We start from the raw sequence: 15,701 nt of genomic DNA, 5'->3' as shown, positions 1-15,701 counted from the left end.
GATATTAGTTACTCTTGTCACACCTTCAACTGACTGGGTACCGAAATGGATCCTCACAATTCTACTATATCTCTCCTAAAGACCTTTTCAGTCATTCAAGCATTGAAAATCCTCCTTTTCACACTGCTGCTGCTGGTTGATCTGCTCACTGTCATGGGGAATGCAGTCACCATTGCCATCATTTGGCTCCACCACCAATAACACGCCCCCAGGTATCCCATCCTCAGCACCTTGTCCTTCTTGGATAGTTGGTTCACTTTGGTCATCGCCCCTAACGTGTTTGGCAGTCCCATGTTGGAGGTTAAGGTGCTTCTGGGGCTGCTTACAAGTCCTAGACCTTCTGCTCTGACTTCCTGGGCACAAATGAGTTTAACCTTTGTATTGTGATGCGTTTCAATTGCTGCAGGGTCATTTGTAACCCCTCATACTGCGCTGTCCTTATGAACTCCTGGTTGTGCTCCATCCTCATCTTTAGCTGCTGGGGAATGATAACTCTACTTGTGCTCAGCCCCACCATCTCGTATGCCATTAGACCCTCTGTGCCCAAAGTAGTGACTCCTTCTCCTGCGGCATCATCCTTGGCTGAGAGCAGCCTGCGTGGGCACCAGCTACTATGGAACAGGAGCGTTGCTCTCTCCTCCGCTGTGTTCTTGAGCTCATTCACCCTGACTACTGTGGTTTATGCCTACATTACACGCACCACCCTGAGGACAACCTGTGTGCCAAGCCACAATAAGCCCTTCTTCCCCTGGATACGCTTCACCCGCTTATCTTCTATTTCTTCACTCACAATCACATACGCTAGCTGCAGGTTTGATGATGCAGGGCCTGAGGAGAAGCTGCTTTGTTGTAAGCTCTATGCAAATTTGCAGGTTCCCCTAAGAAAGAGTTTTCAGAAGAACTAAGTCTTTATACCTATCTGTTTGTACCTATTTCTCATAAGATTATCCCTCGTAGAAAAGCAACCTCATTAGAGGCAGCTTGTACTTAGCATATGGCTGCAGAGGGTGTTTTAGTGTTTCTCAAACATGATTATTCTTTACTTTGCTTTGCTCGCAAAGGGGAAAAATCCTTCTGTGCCTGGGCGCAGCCAGGTCTCTAGGGAGATCGGGTAGGAGCTGGTGCAATGGTGCTGTAACATCCAGCTGCAGAGATGAGTGGAGAAGTCTGATGGAAGGAAACTGATGTAAATCCCAGTTGGCCAATGACAGAGATGGGGGGGTTGTGGGGGTGAGGAGCAAGGATGTCCATACAATGTCACCTCAAGGGACTGCTTTTCCTAAACATCCAGACCTCCTGAGGAGACCCTCTGGACCAATATCAATTGCAGAAAACTACTATCACCTCTTCTGTAAACTGAAAGGTAAATTAAAAAAAAACCTTTAAAATAATAATAATAATAATAAGAAGAAGAAATATTAGGTTCTCTTTGAAATCTTCCTTCTTAACTACACTATGAAAAAACTCCAATTCACTGTAGATGTCTTGAAGACTTGAAGGAAATTGAAGGAAGAGAAATAGCTTGTTAGGGCTTTCTGTACTTTAATGAGCCCCGTGGCGTATTTAGCTCTGAGTCCACGAACCTCAGATACTGAGAGAAGATTGAAAAAACTGTTCAAGAAGTCAGAAGAAAAACTCAAAGTACCTGGAAGCATTAATGGGCCCCACTGAGGGCCACCACTGACAAAGTCTCCCCATGGACTCGTTAGAGGAGATAGCTGGAGGCTGTGATTGCAGGAAGGCAAAGGCACAGTGCAGGTGGCTGTAATGTGGAGAAAACTGTTGCTTTGTTTGATGAAGCAGAAGGGCCAAACCTGACCCTGAGGCCCTGGGAAGGCAGATCCTGCCCCTCAGGTGTGGCTCAGGGCTCTTCCTGGGGGCAGTGGGGTGTGAGGGTGAGCAAGGCCAAGGGTAGGGAGACTGTGCAACACCTCCCTCCTTCCCCATGCAACCGTGAAGCAGAAACCAAGCCCAGAGACTCAAAATAAAGTTTCATCTGGTGGGCCTTGGTGGCAGAGGCAAGTGCCATAGCCAAGGGGACAAAGACCTTGGTGTTGTTGGGCTTTTTAGCCTGGCCAGAGCCCTAGGCCACCTCCACTGCAGAGTGACCATCACTGTCCCATGCCTGTGCCTCTTTCCTTGTAGGCTGCAGGCACCCGTCGTGCTTTCCCACATCGCTCTTGCCCCGGCATTTCCGTATCTTTTCTGATGTCTCTCCACTCTCACCGGCTGTTCCTTGAAACACAAAGCCATGGGCTGATCAAGACTCCCTCTGGGTGACCTCTTGCACCACAGTGCAACCCTTTGGGTGAGATTTCTTTTTCCTCACATGCAGTCCAAACCTTCCAAGCTGCAGTTTCTTGAGGTTTCCTTCTCTTCCTACTACCAAGAAAAGCTCCACCGCCTCTGAAGCCACCCTTCAAGCAGGTGCAGGCTACTCCTAGAGAGTCCTGGGCCTCCACTTCAAAAGGTACAGAAGCCCAGCTCCCTCAGCTTCTCCACAAAGGCCTCAAACGCCGTCCTGGCCAATGTCCTTTGGAGCTTCTCCACTTCCTCCTCCTTCCTTCAGAACAGAGAGCCCCACACACAGACACACGAGTCCAGATGTGTCCACAACAGTGCTGGGCCAAGGGGGATGATAAGTGCCTTGTCTGGGTGGCCGTGTGCCCCCTGATGCAGCCCTGTGTGCAGCTAGTCCAGTTCACGGTCCGCATGTACCACTGGCTAAAGTTGCATCCCTCGTAATGCCCAGGCCCTTCTCCTCAGGGTCAGTCCTCGGCCAGTCAGGCCACAGCATGCCCTCACCTGTGGGGTGATCCTGCCCCCAGGAAAGGTCTGACCACTTCTCCTTGTAAAACTGTGTGAGTTTTCCATTTGCTGAATCCCAGAGTTTATCAGGGTCCCCCAGGAATGAAGCTCCATTGGGCCAGTCGTTCATGTGTGCCTGCAGATGGCTCTCCCTGACATGTGCTGCCTCTGACAAGATAACAGCATGAGGAATCGCAGGACACTAGAGATTATCAAAGGAGGCACTTGATCAATGCCATTGTTCACCAAGGTACACATTCCCATGGTGAGAAGCTTGGAAACACCAAATGAAAGTACAAAGGAGGGCAAATTAGCACCATGGAGGAAAGGGTAAATAGAGATGGTCTATTTGCCCATGGGAGGGTACAGGGATGGTCAAGGGGAAAAACTTTTGAGTGGGAAAAGAGGGAAAAAGAAACGGTGAAACAATGGAAAGGATCAGGGCTGTTTGTGGGGACCTGCCAAGCAGCCCTGCATCTGAGCAACGATGCCTGGAGTGCGACAAGAAAGTCCCTGATCGTATGACCAGAATTTCTGGTTGACTTCCATGGTCACCAGGAACCTGACTGATTTCCCTCCCCTCATGAAGGAAAGATGGTGGATTGAAACGCAGAATCATTCATGCTGGAAGGAAGCTGAGGAGATCTCTAGGCCACCCTCCTGCCCACAGCAGGGTCAGCTATGGGGTCAGACCAGGTTGCTCAGGGCTTCCTTCATTTTGGGCTTGAAAAGCTCCAAGGATGGAGATGACACAAGCTCTCTGGGAAATCTTCTCCAGTGTTTGACTATCTTGACAGGGAGAAAGTTTTGCTCATTTGTTTCAGCTGATGCCATTGGCCCTCATGCTCCCATCACACACAACAGTGAAGAGCCTTCGTCATGGTGACAGCCAAGAAGATGTGGGAAGGCTGATATTAGGTCTCCCCAAAGCCTTCTCTTCTCCTGGCTTTGCACCTCTGCAGCAAAGGTGGCCAATGGCTTTCTGGGCTGCACTGGGAAGAGCACTGCCAGCAGGTCGGTGGAGGTGATCCTTCCTCTCTACTCAGCCCTGCTACAATTTGTCTTGCCCATCTCCCTCGGTGTTTGCTACCCTACTACCTTCACTTAGAGGTGGTGGTAGGGCTTCAGGTTAGTGGTTGTAAATAGGGTAAAGGCCTCTCATGAATGTTTTCACAGTCAGTGTCACAGAAGTCTAAACATCCTCTGAACAGACCTTACCTCTTCAAACCTTCCAACCCCTACTGTTCTGCGATGCTGATTCTTTGATTCCATTGTCATTGCCCAGAGGGGCTACCACAGATGTAGACTGCTCCAGGGCAGGTATTTATATTTAGGCCGATCAATGATGTTGTTGCTTTAATGTTTTTTTGTTGTGGTATATGCTGCTGTTGTTAGGGAAATCACACAAACACTTGAAGGACAATGGAAGGGCTACCACCTTAGTGGCCCTCCAGTGAGCTGGCTCCTGTTTGCCATTGTCTCACTGTCACTGGGCAGGGTGTGGTGTAAAAGGTGCTGAGCAGAGCAGGACAATCACTTCTCCTGGCTGTGCTCCTGCTCATACAGCCTCAGATGCTGTTGGCCGCCTTTGCTGCTGGCTCTTGTTTGGCCTGATAAAACTCAAGGAGCCACAGGGCCATTTCCACAGAGCTGCTGCCCAGCCACGCAAAATGATCCAAACTGGATCAGAGCAGCCCTGCTCTGACATCAGCCTGGTCTCTCAACATCCTTGGATTCATCCTGTCTGGTCCAATGGACTACCAAAGGTTGACCTTACCTATGGAGCCCCTGACTTGATCTGCCTCCACTGCTGGATTTCGCATGGGGTTCTGCCTCTTAGGCACACAGACCTGGGAGACCTTGCTGGTGAAGACGCAGGCCAAGAGTACCTCGTACCTATCTACACCTACTCTCTGCAAATTCAGCCGTGACCACACATTATCTTTGTTTATTCTTTAGGTGTTCCTGCAGGAGTAACTGCTCATTGTTGTGCCCTTCATATCCCTTGCAAGTGTCAACTCTACGGGAGCTTTGGCTTTTCTAAAAGCAACCATATTCCTCAATTCCTCCTTTGTTTTCATCCTGGCATCCACCTCTTCATGCTTCCTTTTTTCTCTGGGGCTTCCCCATAAGTGTCTGGTTTCCCCCAGCTCTTCTTCTGGTAGCTCCATGTTGTCCTGGCAATGGGTACGACCACACTCTCGTACTTGAAAGACGCTGTCCTTGCAGACCACTGTACTGCAGACCCTCTGCTGCCCTTCTGTGCTGCTCACATGGGCTCCCCCCCAAAAAGTCAGATGACTAGGCCAAAGTCTGCTCCTCTGAGGTCTGTCATCTGCATTCTTCTATTCTCCTTCTCCTTGGGAGGTGAGACCCCACTATTTCATGGTCGCGACAGCCAAGGCTGGCACTGGTTTTCATAAAACTTGTGGATACCAGTGCTGATGGAGTGAAAGACGGAGCTACAGACTGCAGTGGAGAAAACTCGGACTTGAACAAGGCTGCTGTAGTCCCAGGTGGCTGAAGAGAGAAATGTGGGTTGGGACAAGGACTGCCCATAGAGTGTCTGACATTTGGGGTCTTTACTTGTCTGTATTTTCGGCCTCCATTGGAGATGTCGGCTTTCAATACCATTTGGAGATTGCCGCTATCACTTAATGTGTAAGAAAAGAAATGAAGAAAACTGGAGCAAAAGGAAAAACCTTTCTTATTGTTTTCTATTACTGCAATATTTTAACTTCTGAAATTTCTCTGATTATCCAGAAAACAACTAAAGAGTCAAGAAAATCATGCCTACAGGCTTGGCTTGTGGGTGAGTTTTGCATGTTAATGAGCCCTCTGGTGCCAAGTTCCTGAACTGCAGATCCTGAAAGCCCAGGCCTCTGGAGAAGTAGAAGTCAGCAGCAAATCTCCAAGTTTCTGAGGGTGCTACTGGGCCCCAGCGAGGCTAATCAATGGAGAGAGACCATGGAGGGAATGACCAGGAAAGGGAACCTCGCTGGGAAGGGAACCTGTGGCTGGTGACGCAGGAAGTCAGGGGCATTGGTTACAGGTTGAAAATCAAATCTGGATGTTCCTGTGAAAGCCCCTGATGTGTTCCATCAAGCAGGATGTTCATCGCTGATGGCCATCCCCCAGCAATGGGGATCCTTTCCCTCATGGGATGCTCAGGGCTGCTCCTGGGGGCAGGGAGACATGGGGGTGTGCGATGCCGAGTGCAGGACAGCGGTAGGAGTCCTCCTAGGCTCTAGGCAGTGAGTGGGTGGGTGAAGAGGCAAGAAAGCCCTGGAGCTGTAGTGACCTGGTGTCTTCTCAGGCACCTCAACTGAAGATAAGTTAGCCACAGTAAAATACACAAGGATCTGGGCAATCCCAGCCACCACAAAGGGCCCCCCAAAGCCCCCTCCCCTGAAAGGAGAGTGGGATCCCACCAGAGGCTGCCCTACACTGTCCTATGCCGGTGACTATTCCCCTGTACCCTTGAACTCCTTTGCAAGTGTTCTAGCTCTGTGTGAGCTCTGGCTTTCCTAAATCCAACTCTATTTCTGAATTCCTCCCTTTTTTTGGTGTTGTGTTGTGTTGGTTTTGGTTTTTTTAAATCCTTGCATCCACGTCTTGCATGTTTCCTTTCTTCTATGGAGCTTCCCCATGACTTTCCTGTTTCCCCAAGCTTCTCTCCTGATAGCTCTGCCTGTTGCCCTGATGATGGTTCTGCACACTCTCATACTTGAAGAACTGCTGTACCAGGCTCTGCTGCCCTTCTGTGCTGCTCACACGGGCTCCCCCCTAAAAAGTCGCAAGACTAGGCCAAAGTCTGATCCTGTGAGGTCTGGCACCTGGCAGGAGAATAAACTTTCTCCTTCCCTTTGGGAGGTGACCTAACAAGGTCATGATCACAAGAGCTAGGGCTGGTTGCTGATGGTTTTCACATCCATGTCCAGCTCTTAGAATGATAGAATCATAGAATCTGTTAGGTTGGAAGGGACCTTGAAAGGTTATCCAGTCCAACCCCCTTGCAGTAAGCAGGGATATCTTCAACCAGAGCAGGTTGCTTAGAGCCTCATCAAGCCTAGGCCTTGAATGTCTCCAGGGATGGGGCCTCCACCACCTCTCTGGGCAACCTGTGCCACTGTCTCACCACCCTCAGTGGAAAGAACTTCTTCCTAATGTCTAATCTAAACCTACTCTGCTCTAGTTTAAACCATTGCCCCTCATCCTATCGCTACATGCCCTTGCAAACAGCCCCTCCCCAGCTTTCTGATAGGCCCCCTTCAGGTTCTGGAAAGCTGCTATAAGGTCTCCCTGGAGCCTTCTCTTCTCCAGGCTGAACAACCCCAACTCTCTCAGCCTCTCTTCGTAGGAGAGGTGCTCCAGCCCTCGGATCATCTTCGTGGCCTTTCTCTGGACCCGCTCCAACAAGTCCATGTCCCCCTTGTGCTGGGGGCTACAGAGCTGGACACGATACTCCAGGTGGGGTCTCATGAGAGCAGAGTAGAGGGGAAGAATCCCCTCTCTGGATCTGCTGGCCATGGTTCTTTCGATGCAGCCCAGGACACGATTGGCCTTCTGGGCTGCAAGCACACATTGTTGGCTCATGTCCAGCTTTTCATCCACCAGGACCCCCAAGTCCTTTTCCACAGGGCTGCTCTCTATCACATCATCCCCCAGCCTGTATTGATAACGAGGGTTGTCCCGACCCAAGTGCAGGACTTTGCACTTGGCCTTGTTGCACTTCATAAGTTTGCTCAGGCCCACCTCTCTAGCTCGCCAGGTCCCTCTGGATGACATCCTGTCCCTCTGGCATGCCAACCGCACCACTCAGCTTGGTGTCATCAGCAAACCTGCTGAGGATGCACTTGATCCCACTGTCTATGCCATTGATGAAGATGTTGAACAGCACCGGTCCCAGTACGGATCCCTGAAGGACACTGCTTGCCACCCCTCTCCATCTGGACATCGAGCCATTGACCACTCTACCCTCTGGATGCGACCATCCAGCCAGTTCCTTATCCACCGAACAGTCCACCCATCAAATCCATATCTCTCCAACTTAGAGAGAAGGATGTTGTGTGGGACCGTGTCAAAGGCCTTGCAGAAGTCCAGAGAGATGATATCCATAGCTCCCCCCTTGTCCACTCATGCAGTCACGCCATTGTAGAAAGCCACTAGGTTGGTCAGGCAGGACTTGCGCCTGGTGAAGCCATACTGGCTGTCTCGAATCACCTCCATGTCTTCCATATGCCGCAGCATAGCTTCTAGGAGGATCTGTTCCATGATCTTCCCAGACTTTTCATTCTGAAGACTGAGTCAGCCTCATGTCCATGGTACAAGACACAAAGACAAGAGGCAATGCGATGACAAACAAGAGGGTCAGGGCAGATACAGGGAGAAACTTTTCCAGCATAAGGATAGTCAAGTGCTGGAAGCTGTTTCCCAGGGAGCGTGCACTGGATCTCTTCTAGAAAGTGACCAGGATGTGTTTGGATAAAGCCCTCGGTAATCTCATCTGGCCCTGCAGGTGGCTGCTCGAGACACCTCCCGAGGACCCTTCTAGCCTAAATATGACTGTCCTTTCTTCCTCTTCATTTCTTCAAATTAGGGAAAGCTCTTAGGTTGTCTCTGACCACAGAAGTAATTCACATCAGGTGCCAGGGTGCTTCAGAGGTGCCCCCAAACAGTCCTGACTTTTTCATTCCTTGAAACGACAATTGCTTCTCTTTTTTTATCCAACTACCCTCCAAAATGAACGGTTTCCCTGTCCATCCATTCCCCCTTGGCCATGCTTTTCATTTTTCTTACAACCTTGGGGTATATCTGAGATGGTTGGTGTGCTGATTTTCAAACTTGGGTGGCAAATCCATAAAGCAAATCATTCCCTTTCATGACCTGTAGCATCCTGCAATTCCCCATATGCTTATCTGGTTTGAGGCACTGCCCATCAAACCTTAAATGCTGATGATTTGGCCTTTCAGTCCAGAGGGACCTCGACGCACTTGGGGACTTGGCCAAACGAAACCTCCTGAAGTGAAGTTTCGTAAGGCAAAGGGAGCAAGGTGTGCACTGGGGGCAGAACAAAGCCCGTGCACTGGGACAGGCTGTGACCCGACTGGCTGAGGAGTGTCCTGGGGAGAAGGGTGTGGGAGTTATGGTGGATGCCATATATGGATCCCATTGTGAAAGGAGGATGGAGAAACTGGAGAAAGTCCAGAGGAAGTCTGTGAGGATGGGGTTAGGGGCCTGAAGCACATGAGCTGTGTGGAGAGGCTGAGACAACTGGGCCTCTTCAGTCTGCTGAAGGGGAGGCACAGGGCAGTCTAAGAGCAGGTGACATCTTCCTCGAGAGAGGAAGGTGGAGACAATCCACCTCCAGGATCTTTGGCAGAGACAACAGCGGCAAGCATCCTCCATGGAGATTTATACTGAGCATTAGGAAACACGGACTAGGCGGACGTTGCCCTGCAGCAGGACACCCATCGACTCTCTGTTATCTCCATCTTTGGAGGTTTTCAGCTCCCCAGAATGTCACCCAACCTGACCCTGGGATTGACAACCCTACCTTTTGGTGAGAGGCTGGACCAGAGGATCCCCCATGAACCCCTTTCCCAAAAACCCTTCCATGAGCCTGTGCCTTGCAGTGTGCCACAGGAGAAGAGAGTCAGCTAAAGATGAGGTTTTCTTCAGATCCTGGGACAATTCAGGTTGGCATTGTCCTGTGCTCTGTAGGTGTCTCGTCCTACCTTTGATTATTTACATTTCCTGGCCAGTCTCCTTACCCATGCGGTGCTTTAGGCTGTGAAGAAGCTCAAAACCAACTCTTTGACTCGGTTACTTTCATTTTACATGCTGAAACGCAGGGCAGACGAAGGCAGTTCAGAGCTTCTAGGATCTCTGCTGCACAGTTCGGACTCAGCAGACTGGAAATGCAGGTCACGGTGTTGTGTCAGGGTACTCCAGGGGTCAGGAGCAGTGGATGCCGGTCACAACACCGCATGAAAAATTTGCCTTCCTTTGTGCCTTTCCAGAAATCTGGGATCTGTACCTTGGCCTGGACCAACTACCCTATTCCCACCCTCCACCTCTTACTGGAACCAGGGAGAAAATACACAAAGCGGGCATGAATTCAGGGCAATTCTGTCTGCGAGGTGTCATCTTTAAACGGTGACAAAGAGATAGCAGCGAGAGCAAAAACACTGTCCTGAGAACTTTGTGCCAGAGGCTAATTACTGAAAATTACACCTACCTTGACAAGTAACAGTAACTGTCAGGAAGGAAATAAAAGAGCTTTAGTGCATCATCATGAAGAATAAGAGTTGCCTTGCAGCAACGTCCTCTCTGTTGTTAGTGATAATACCACAAATTCCAAAACATGCCTGAGAGTTTCTCTATTTTCCCTTGTCTCTGAAACTCAGCCTCTCAGACCTGGACAGGACTACTTCAAACCTCTGCAACCCAAATCTCTCCCGTTGTTTCTCATGCTTTTACCCCAAGACCTTTCTTCCCATCACTTCCGCACACTGTGGAGTCTCTTGTTTATCTGGTCCTCTCTCACACAGCCTTGCTGAAAAATTTTCTCTAAGTCGTGATCCCACTTGTATCACCTCATGTTATGTACAGCTCCAGCCCCCTTCTGCAGAGCTCTATGGACTGGGCAGGTTTCCTTTTTTTCCTGCTCATTCACCTTCACTCTCTGTTTTTGCTGTATTCATACCAGTTGTTGTCTGAAGCAACACATTTATCTCCTCACAACTTCACCTATTTCCAGTTGCAGGCTGAGACATTTCCCTCATCCATCATGAGATGTCAGTCATGACTCAGCTATGTCTTTAAAAAGTGGAGAAACTGAAAAATGAGATTTAGCTGCTCAAAGGGAAACTGCTAAACTCATGGAAGGGGAATAAAAAAAAAAAACCCCAAAACCCAGGGAAGCAGAAAAGAAACCTGTTCAATCTGGGTTTACCTCAACGGTGCAGCAACAGAAAAGGCTTCTCCGCACCTCCACCTCTCTGCGTTCAAACCTGTGCCTGTGCCCCACGTTATCCCCATGTCAGACAAAGTTTGCCCCGAGAGGCTGAACTCACACTGTTTGTTCTGTCTGCATGACGGTTCACATCCAGAAGGGGCCTGGAGACAAAGCTTGTATTTGAGCTGCGTGCATGAGAAGGGAAAAAGGACGGGCTCACGTCACTACACTGCAAATCTCTGTATTTGTGCAGATTCATTTCACCCCAGTGCCTAAAACCTGGTTGGGTGATTCTTACCCCATCTGCCTTGGGTGGCTGTGTGGCCAATAGCACAAATAACCCCTTCCAGCGGGAAGTATCTCCTGCCCTTGTGTGAGGTTAATGCACTCCCTGATTTCTCTGAAGCCCTACATGTAACCCAACAGCCTCCAGTCTCTCCTTTTGGGTTACCCAACAAATTCAGGATTAAGACAATAATATCATCTCCCACCAGGACCGAAAGACCAAAGTCAGAAAGGCTGTGAGGAATCAGTGCTATGGCTTGGAGTAGCCATGGACAGGGCCAGGCGCTGCAGCGTGATTTCCTCCTCTCAAAGCTGTAGAATGGCAAATATGGAGAGAGGTCAGTAGAGCTACTCCAAGCGGTCACTGCATGAGAAATATGCCGTCCACAGCCTGGATATCTGGGTAACTCGGCTCTTGTCAGAGTCGATGGAGAAATAATGAGTATAGTCTATGAGAACTGAAAAATGGTTCATGTGACCCAAGGGTCTGACTTGGGTGACACACAGTAGTGCCTCCAGATGATGAGGAAGCAGAAGGCAGCTGCTCAGTCCCTGAGGGTGATATCAGTGTACTAGTCTGTCCATCCCAGTTGTGCTCCCACTATGTTCAAATTTGTGTTGTTGTTTTTTTTCTGTTTTGTTTTGATTGGATTTTTTTTTTCTGATGCTGTTACCATGAGATCCATTTTTAAAAAGGGTAGAAAGGAGGACCCTGTGAACTACGGCCCTGTCAGCCTCACCTCTGTGCTTGGCAAGATCATGGAACAGATCCTCCTAGAGGCTATGCTAAGGCACATGGAGGACAGCAAGGTGATTCCAGACAGCCAGCATGGCGTCACCAAGGGCAAGTCCTGCCTGACCAATCTAGTGGCCTTCTACAATGGAGTGACCACATCAGTCGACAGCAGAAGAGCTACAGATGTTGTATATCGGGGCTTCGTAGGGCCTTTGAAACGGTCCCCCACAACATCCTTCTCTCTAAATTGGAGAGATATGGATTGAATGGATGGACTGTTCAGTGGATGTGGAATTGGTTGGATGATGGCATCCAGAGGGTAGTGGTCAATGGCTCGACATTTGCAAGGGTATGTACCGATAGGATGAGGGGCAATGGTTTTAAGCTAGAGCAGGGCAGGTTTAGATTAGACACTAGGAAGAAGTTCTTTCCACTGAGGGTGGTGAGACAGTGGCCCAGGATGCCCAGAGAGGTAGTAGAGACCCCATCCCTGGAGACATTCAAGGCCAGGCTGGATGAGGCTCTGAGCAACCTGATCTAGTTGAAGATGTCCCTGCTCACTGCAGGGGGCTTGGACTAGATAACCTTTCAAGGTCCTTTCCAACCCAATACATTCTATCATTCTATGAGTCTGTGATTCTATGAGTCCATACCCACCCATCACCCTCCTTGTGGCCCAGTCCCTGAGCAGTTAGAAAGGGTGCTTCTTTCATCAAATTTATCTCACAGATTTCCTACCAATATTTTGAGGGGAGAAATGTTCCTCAGAGGAACTTCTATATTTAGAATGGTGCATTTTGCATCTCTACTTCTGCCGCTCTGTTTCTTCTTCTTCCTCTCTCTATTCTGTCTTCAAAGAGCTCTCCAAGGAGAGATCCATTGAACCCTAGAATGGTTCAGGTTGGAAGAGACCCCTGAACACCCTTGTACCGGGTCTGGCTGGGATGGAGTTAACTTTCCCCATAGCAGCCATACCCTGCTGTGCTTCCTACTCGTGCCTAGAATGGTGTTGATCCCGCACCAGTGTTTTGGCTATCGCTGAGCAGCGCTCGCACTGCATGAAGGCTGTCCCTCCAACCTCCTCTAAAGGCAGTACACTCGGGGTGGGCAAGTGGTTGGGATGGGCCATAGATGGGACAGCTTTACTGAATTGACCAAAGGGATATTCCATGCAATGTGGCAACATTCTCAGCCATAAAAGCTGAGAGAAAGGAATTGGGAGGACATTCGCTATTAACACATTTGTCTTCCATAAAAACCACTACATGTACTGAATCCTTGCCTCCCAGGAGGTGACTTGACATTGTCTGATGATGGAAAACAGAGAAAAAATCTTCCTTGGTTTCCCTTTCCTTCTGCATTTGGCCTTTGCTTTTAAGCTTTTTCTTTTTTTTTTTAATGTTTTTTATTAGATGATTTTTCCCTCCTTCTACTTACTTTTATTTTGACCCATTAGTTTTTTCACCTTATTTTGTCCTGGTCTCTTGCTGAGAAGCACACAGGTGTTCCTGGCATCACACCCAGCACTGTCAGGGCGCTGGCAGGGCTGCTCAGAGACACGAGTCTTCCAACACCTTCGCTCAGCAGGAGAGTGTGGAAACAGAAAGAGAATAAGTCTGAAAAGAGCAAGGCTGGTGCTCCCTGACAGTGCTGCTGTGCTGAGACCCTTTCCCCTCCACCTCTGCTCACAGGCACAGCCCTGCAGCTCCAGAGCAGGTCCCAAAGGAAGGATCTTGGGCAAACAAGTCGCTAGAAGATTCTTTCTTTTGTTTAAGGACACAGAGAGCACTGGTCCTCTTTTACAATGTCTGTGGGATTCACAAATTAAGAGAGATGCATAATTACAAACAGCAAATATGATGACACTTCTTTGTGGACAGCATTATACAAAGAAAACCAATGCCAAAATCACAAACTCAAACCAAAACTAACACAAGCTACAGAAGAAGGACTTGCCCTGTAACAAGTTACATTCTGAGTGGTTTCCAAAACAAGACCGAAGAAGTTTATTGCTTCTGAAAATTATCTGGTCATCAGTTTCCACAGGGCATCCTTGAGCTCCTGGTTCCTCATGCTGTAGATGAGGGGGTTCAGTGCTGGAGGCACCACGGAGTACAGCACAGCCATCACCAGGTCTAGAACATGGGAAGAGGTGGAGGGGGGCTTGAGGTAGGCAAATGTGCCAGTGCTGAGAAACAGGGAGACCACGGCCAGGTGAGGGAGGCACGTGGAAAAGGCTTTGTGCCGTCCCTGCTCAGAGGGGATCCTCAGCACGGCCCTGAAGATCTGCACATAGGACAGCATGATGAAAACAAAACAACCAAATGCTAAACAGACACTAACGACAACAAGCCCAACTTCCCTGAGGGAGTCTGAGTGTGAGCAGGAGAGCTTGAGGATCTGGGGGATTTCACAGAAGAACTGGTCCAGGGCATTGCCCTGGCAGAGGGGTAGGGAAAATGTATTGGCCGTGTGCAGGAGAGCATAGAGAAACCCACTGCCCCAGGCAGCTGCTGCCATGTGGACACAAGCTCTGCTGCCCAGGAGGGTCCCGTAGTGCAGGGGTTTGCAGATGGCAACGTAGCGGTCATAGGCCATGACGGTGAGAAGGGAAAACTCTGCTGCAGCACTGAATAAGAAAGAAAAAACCTGTGCAGCACATCCCCAGTAGGAGATGGCCGTGGTGTCCCAGAGGGAACTGGCCATGGATTTGGGAACAGTGGTGGAGATGGAGCCCAGGTCCAGAACAGAGAGGCTGAGGAGGAAGAAGTACATGGGGGTGTGGAGGCGGTGGTCACAGGCGATGGCGGTGATGATGAGGCCATTGGCCAGGAGGGCAGCCAGGTAGATGCCCAGGAAGAGCCCAAAGTGCAAGAGCTGCAGCTCCCGTGTGTCTGCGAACGCCAGGAGGAGGAACTGGGTGATGGAGCTGCTGTTGGACATTTGCTCTTTCTTAGCATGGGGGCCTTGTCCAAAGGAGGAAAAAAACAGAAAAAAAATTAGGACAGACGCCTTATAGCAAAGACAGTCTCCTTTTCTGTGTGTTTCTCATTTTCTACCACCACGTCTGGTAACCGTTCTTTTTAGGGGAAGAAATCCTCATTTTTATGACTGAAAATGTGGAAAATGTGGAGTCTTAAGACAGGACAGGACACAGGGCTCTAATCTCTGTGGTTTAGTGCAAAGCCAGGAGAGCTGCAGTGTCCATCAGGCTTTTTTCCATCTGCCCTGTGCAGAAGCTTGTGCTGCCTTGAAGATGACTTCACACACAAATTCCTCTTAAAAAACAAACCCAAACAAATAACTGAACTCATATGGGAACAGCGGAGCACTGTTTGAACTGACAAATATACAAATTCTTCTCTTTCCCAAACCAGAGTTAGAGCTGTGATGGAGAGAGCAGGACACAACCCCTCACAGAGACAATCAAAGGACTCTGCGAGGAGAGTGCCGACCCCCAGGGAAAGGCTCAGCCCTCCCTAGGATCCCACAGGAGAGCTCTGCCTTTCTGGGGGCAGCTGGCAAGCCCAGCAGGACAGGCAAAGCAGAGAGTCTGGGGTCCCGGAGACGAGGTGTTCTGAGGGGAGAGTCAGCTCATTGCCCAGCAGAGAATGCCCAGAAGACGTCTCCAGTGAAGGACCAACAGAGAGATGCCTGAACGCCCCCTCCCCAGTGCGTGTTGGCAGTTTCCCCCAGCCCTTGCCCATGTCTCTGCTGCCTGGAGCTGCCCCTGCCAGGAGCTGCTGCTCTGTGCCCACGTCTCCTCCCTGTCCCTGCTCCCACAGCCCATCCCACCCGCTGGGGGCTCAGCTCTGCCCTGCAGACCCCTCCTGGCAGCAGGGCACTGCCCAGGGCCATCTCCCTCTTTGTGGCTCCTCAGGAGGAGAGGAGAGAAAGCCTGATGCTGGAATC

At 49.9% G+C, this 15,701-nt stretch overlaps 1 protein-coding gene across 1 annotated transcript; it reads right to left on the bottom strand.

Annotated features, from left to right (window-relative positions):
* Positions 1–13,811: 13,811 nt before the first annotated feature.
* Positions 13,812–14,747, bottom strand: LOC134507635 (olfactory receptor 14J1-like). Its single transcript, XM_063318429.1, has one exon. It carries the CDS (start codon positions 14,730–14,732, stop codon positions 13,812–13,814), a length of 921 nt encoding a protein of 306 aa, XP_063174499.1. The 5' UTR covers positions 14,733–14,747.
* Between the last annotated feature and the right edge of the window lie 954 nt (positions 14,748–15,701).

This window comes from Chroicocephalus ridibundus, chromosome 25 (assembly GCF_963924245.1).
Source record: "Chroicocephalus ridibundus chromosome 25, bChrRid1.1, whole genome shotgun sequence".
Lineage (NCBI taxonomy): Eukaryota > Metazoa > Chordata > Aves > Charadriiformes > Laridae > Chroicocephalus > Chroicocephalus ridibundus.
The sequence above is the reverse complement of the archived record's forward strand: the minus strand, read 5'-3'. Positions and strand labels throughout refer to the sequence as shown.

Bases quoted from the DNA above. Each gene is read 5' to 3' on its own strand.
- LOC134507635 (XM_063318429.1), bottom strand. From the start codon at position 14,732: ATGTCCAACAGCAGCTCCATCACCCAGTTCCTCCTCCTGGCGTTCGCA.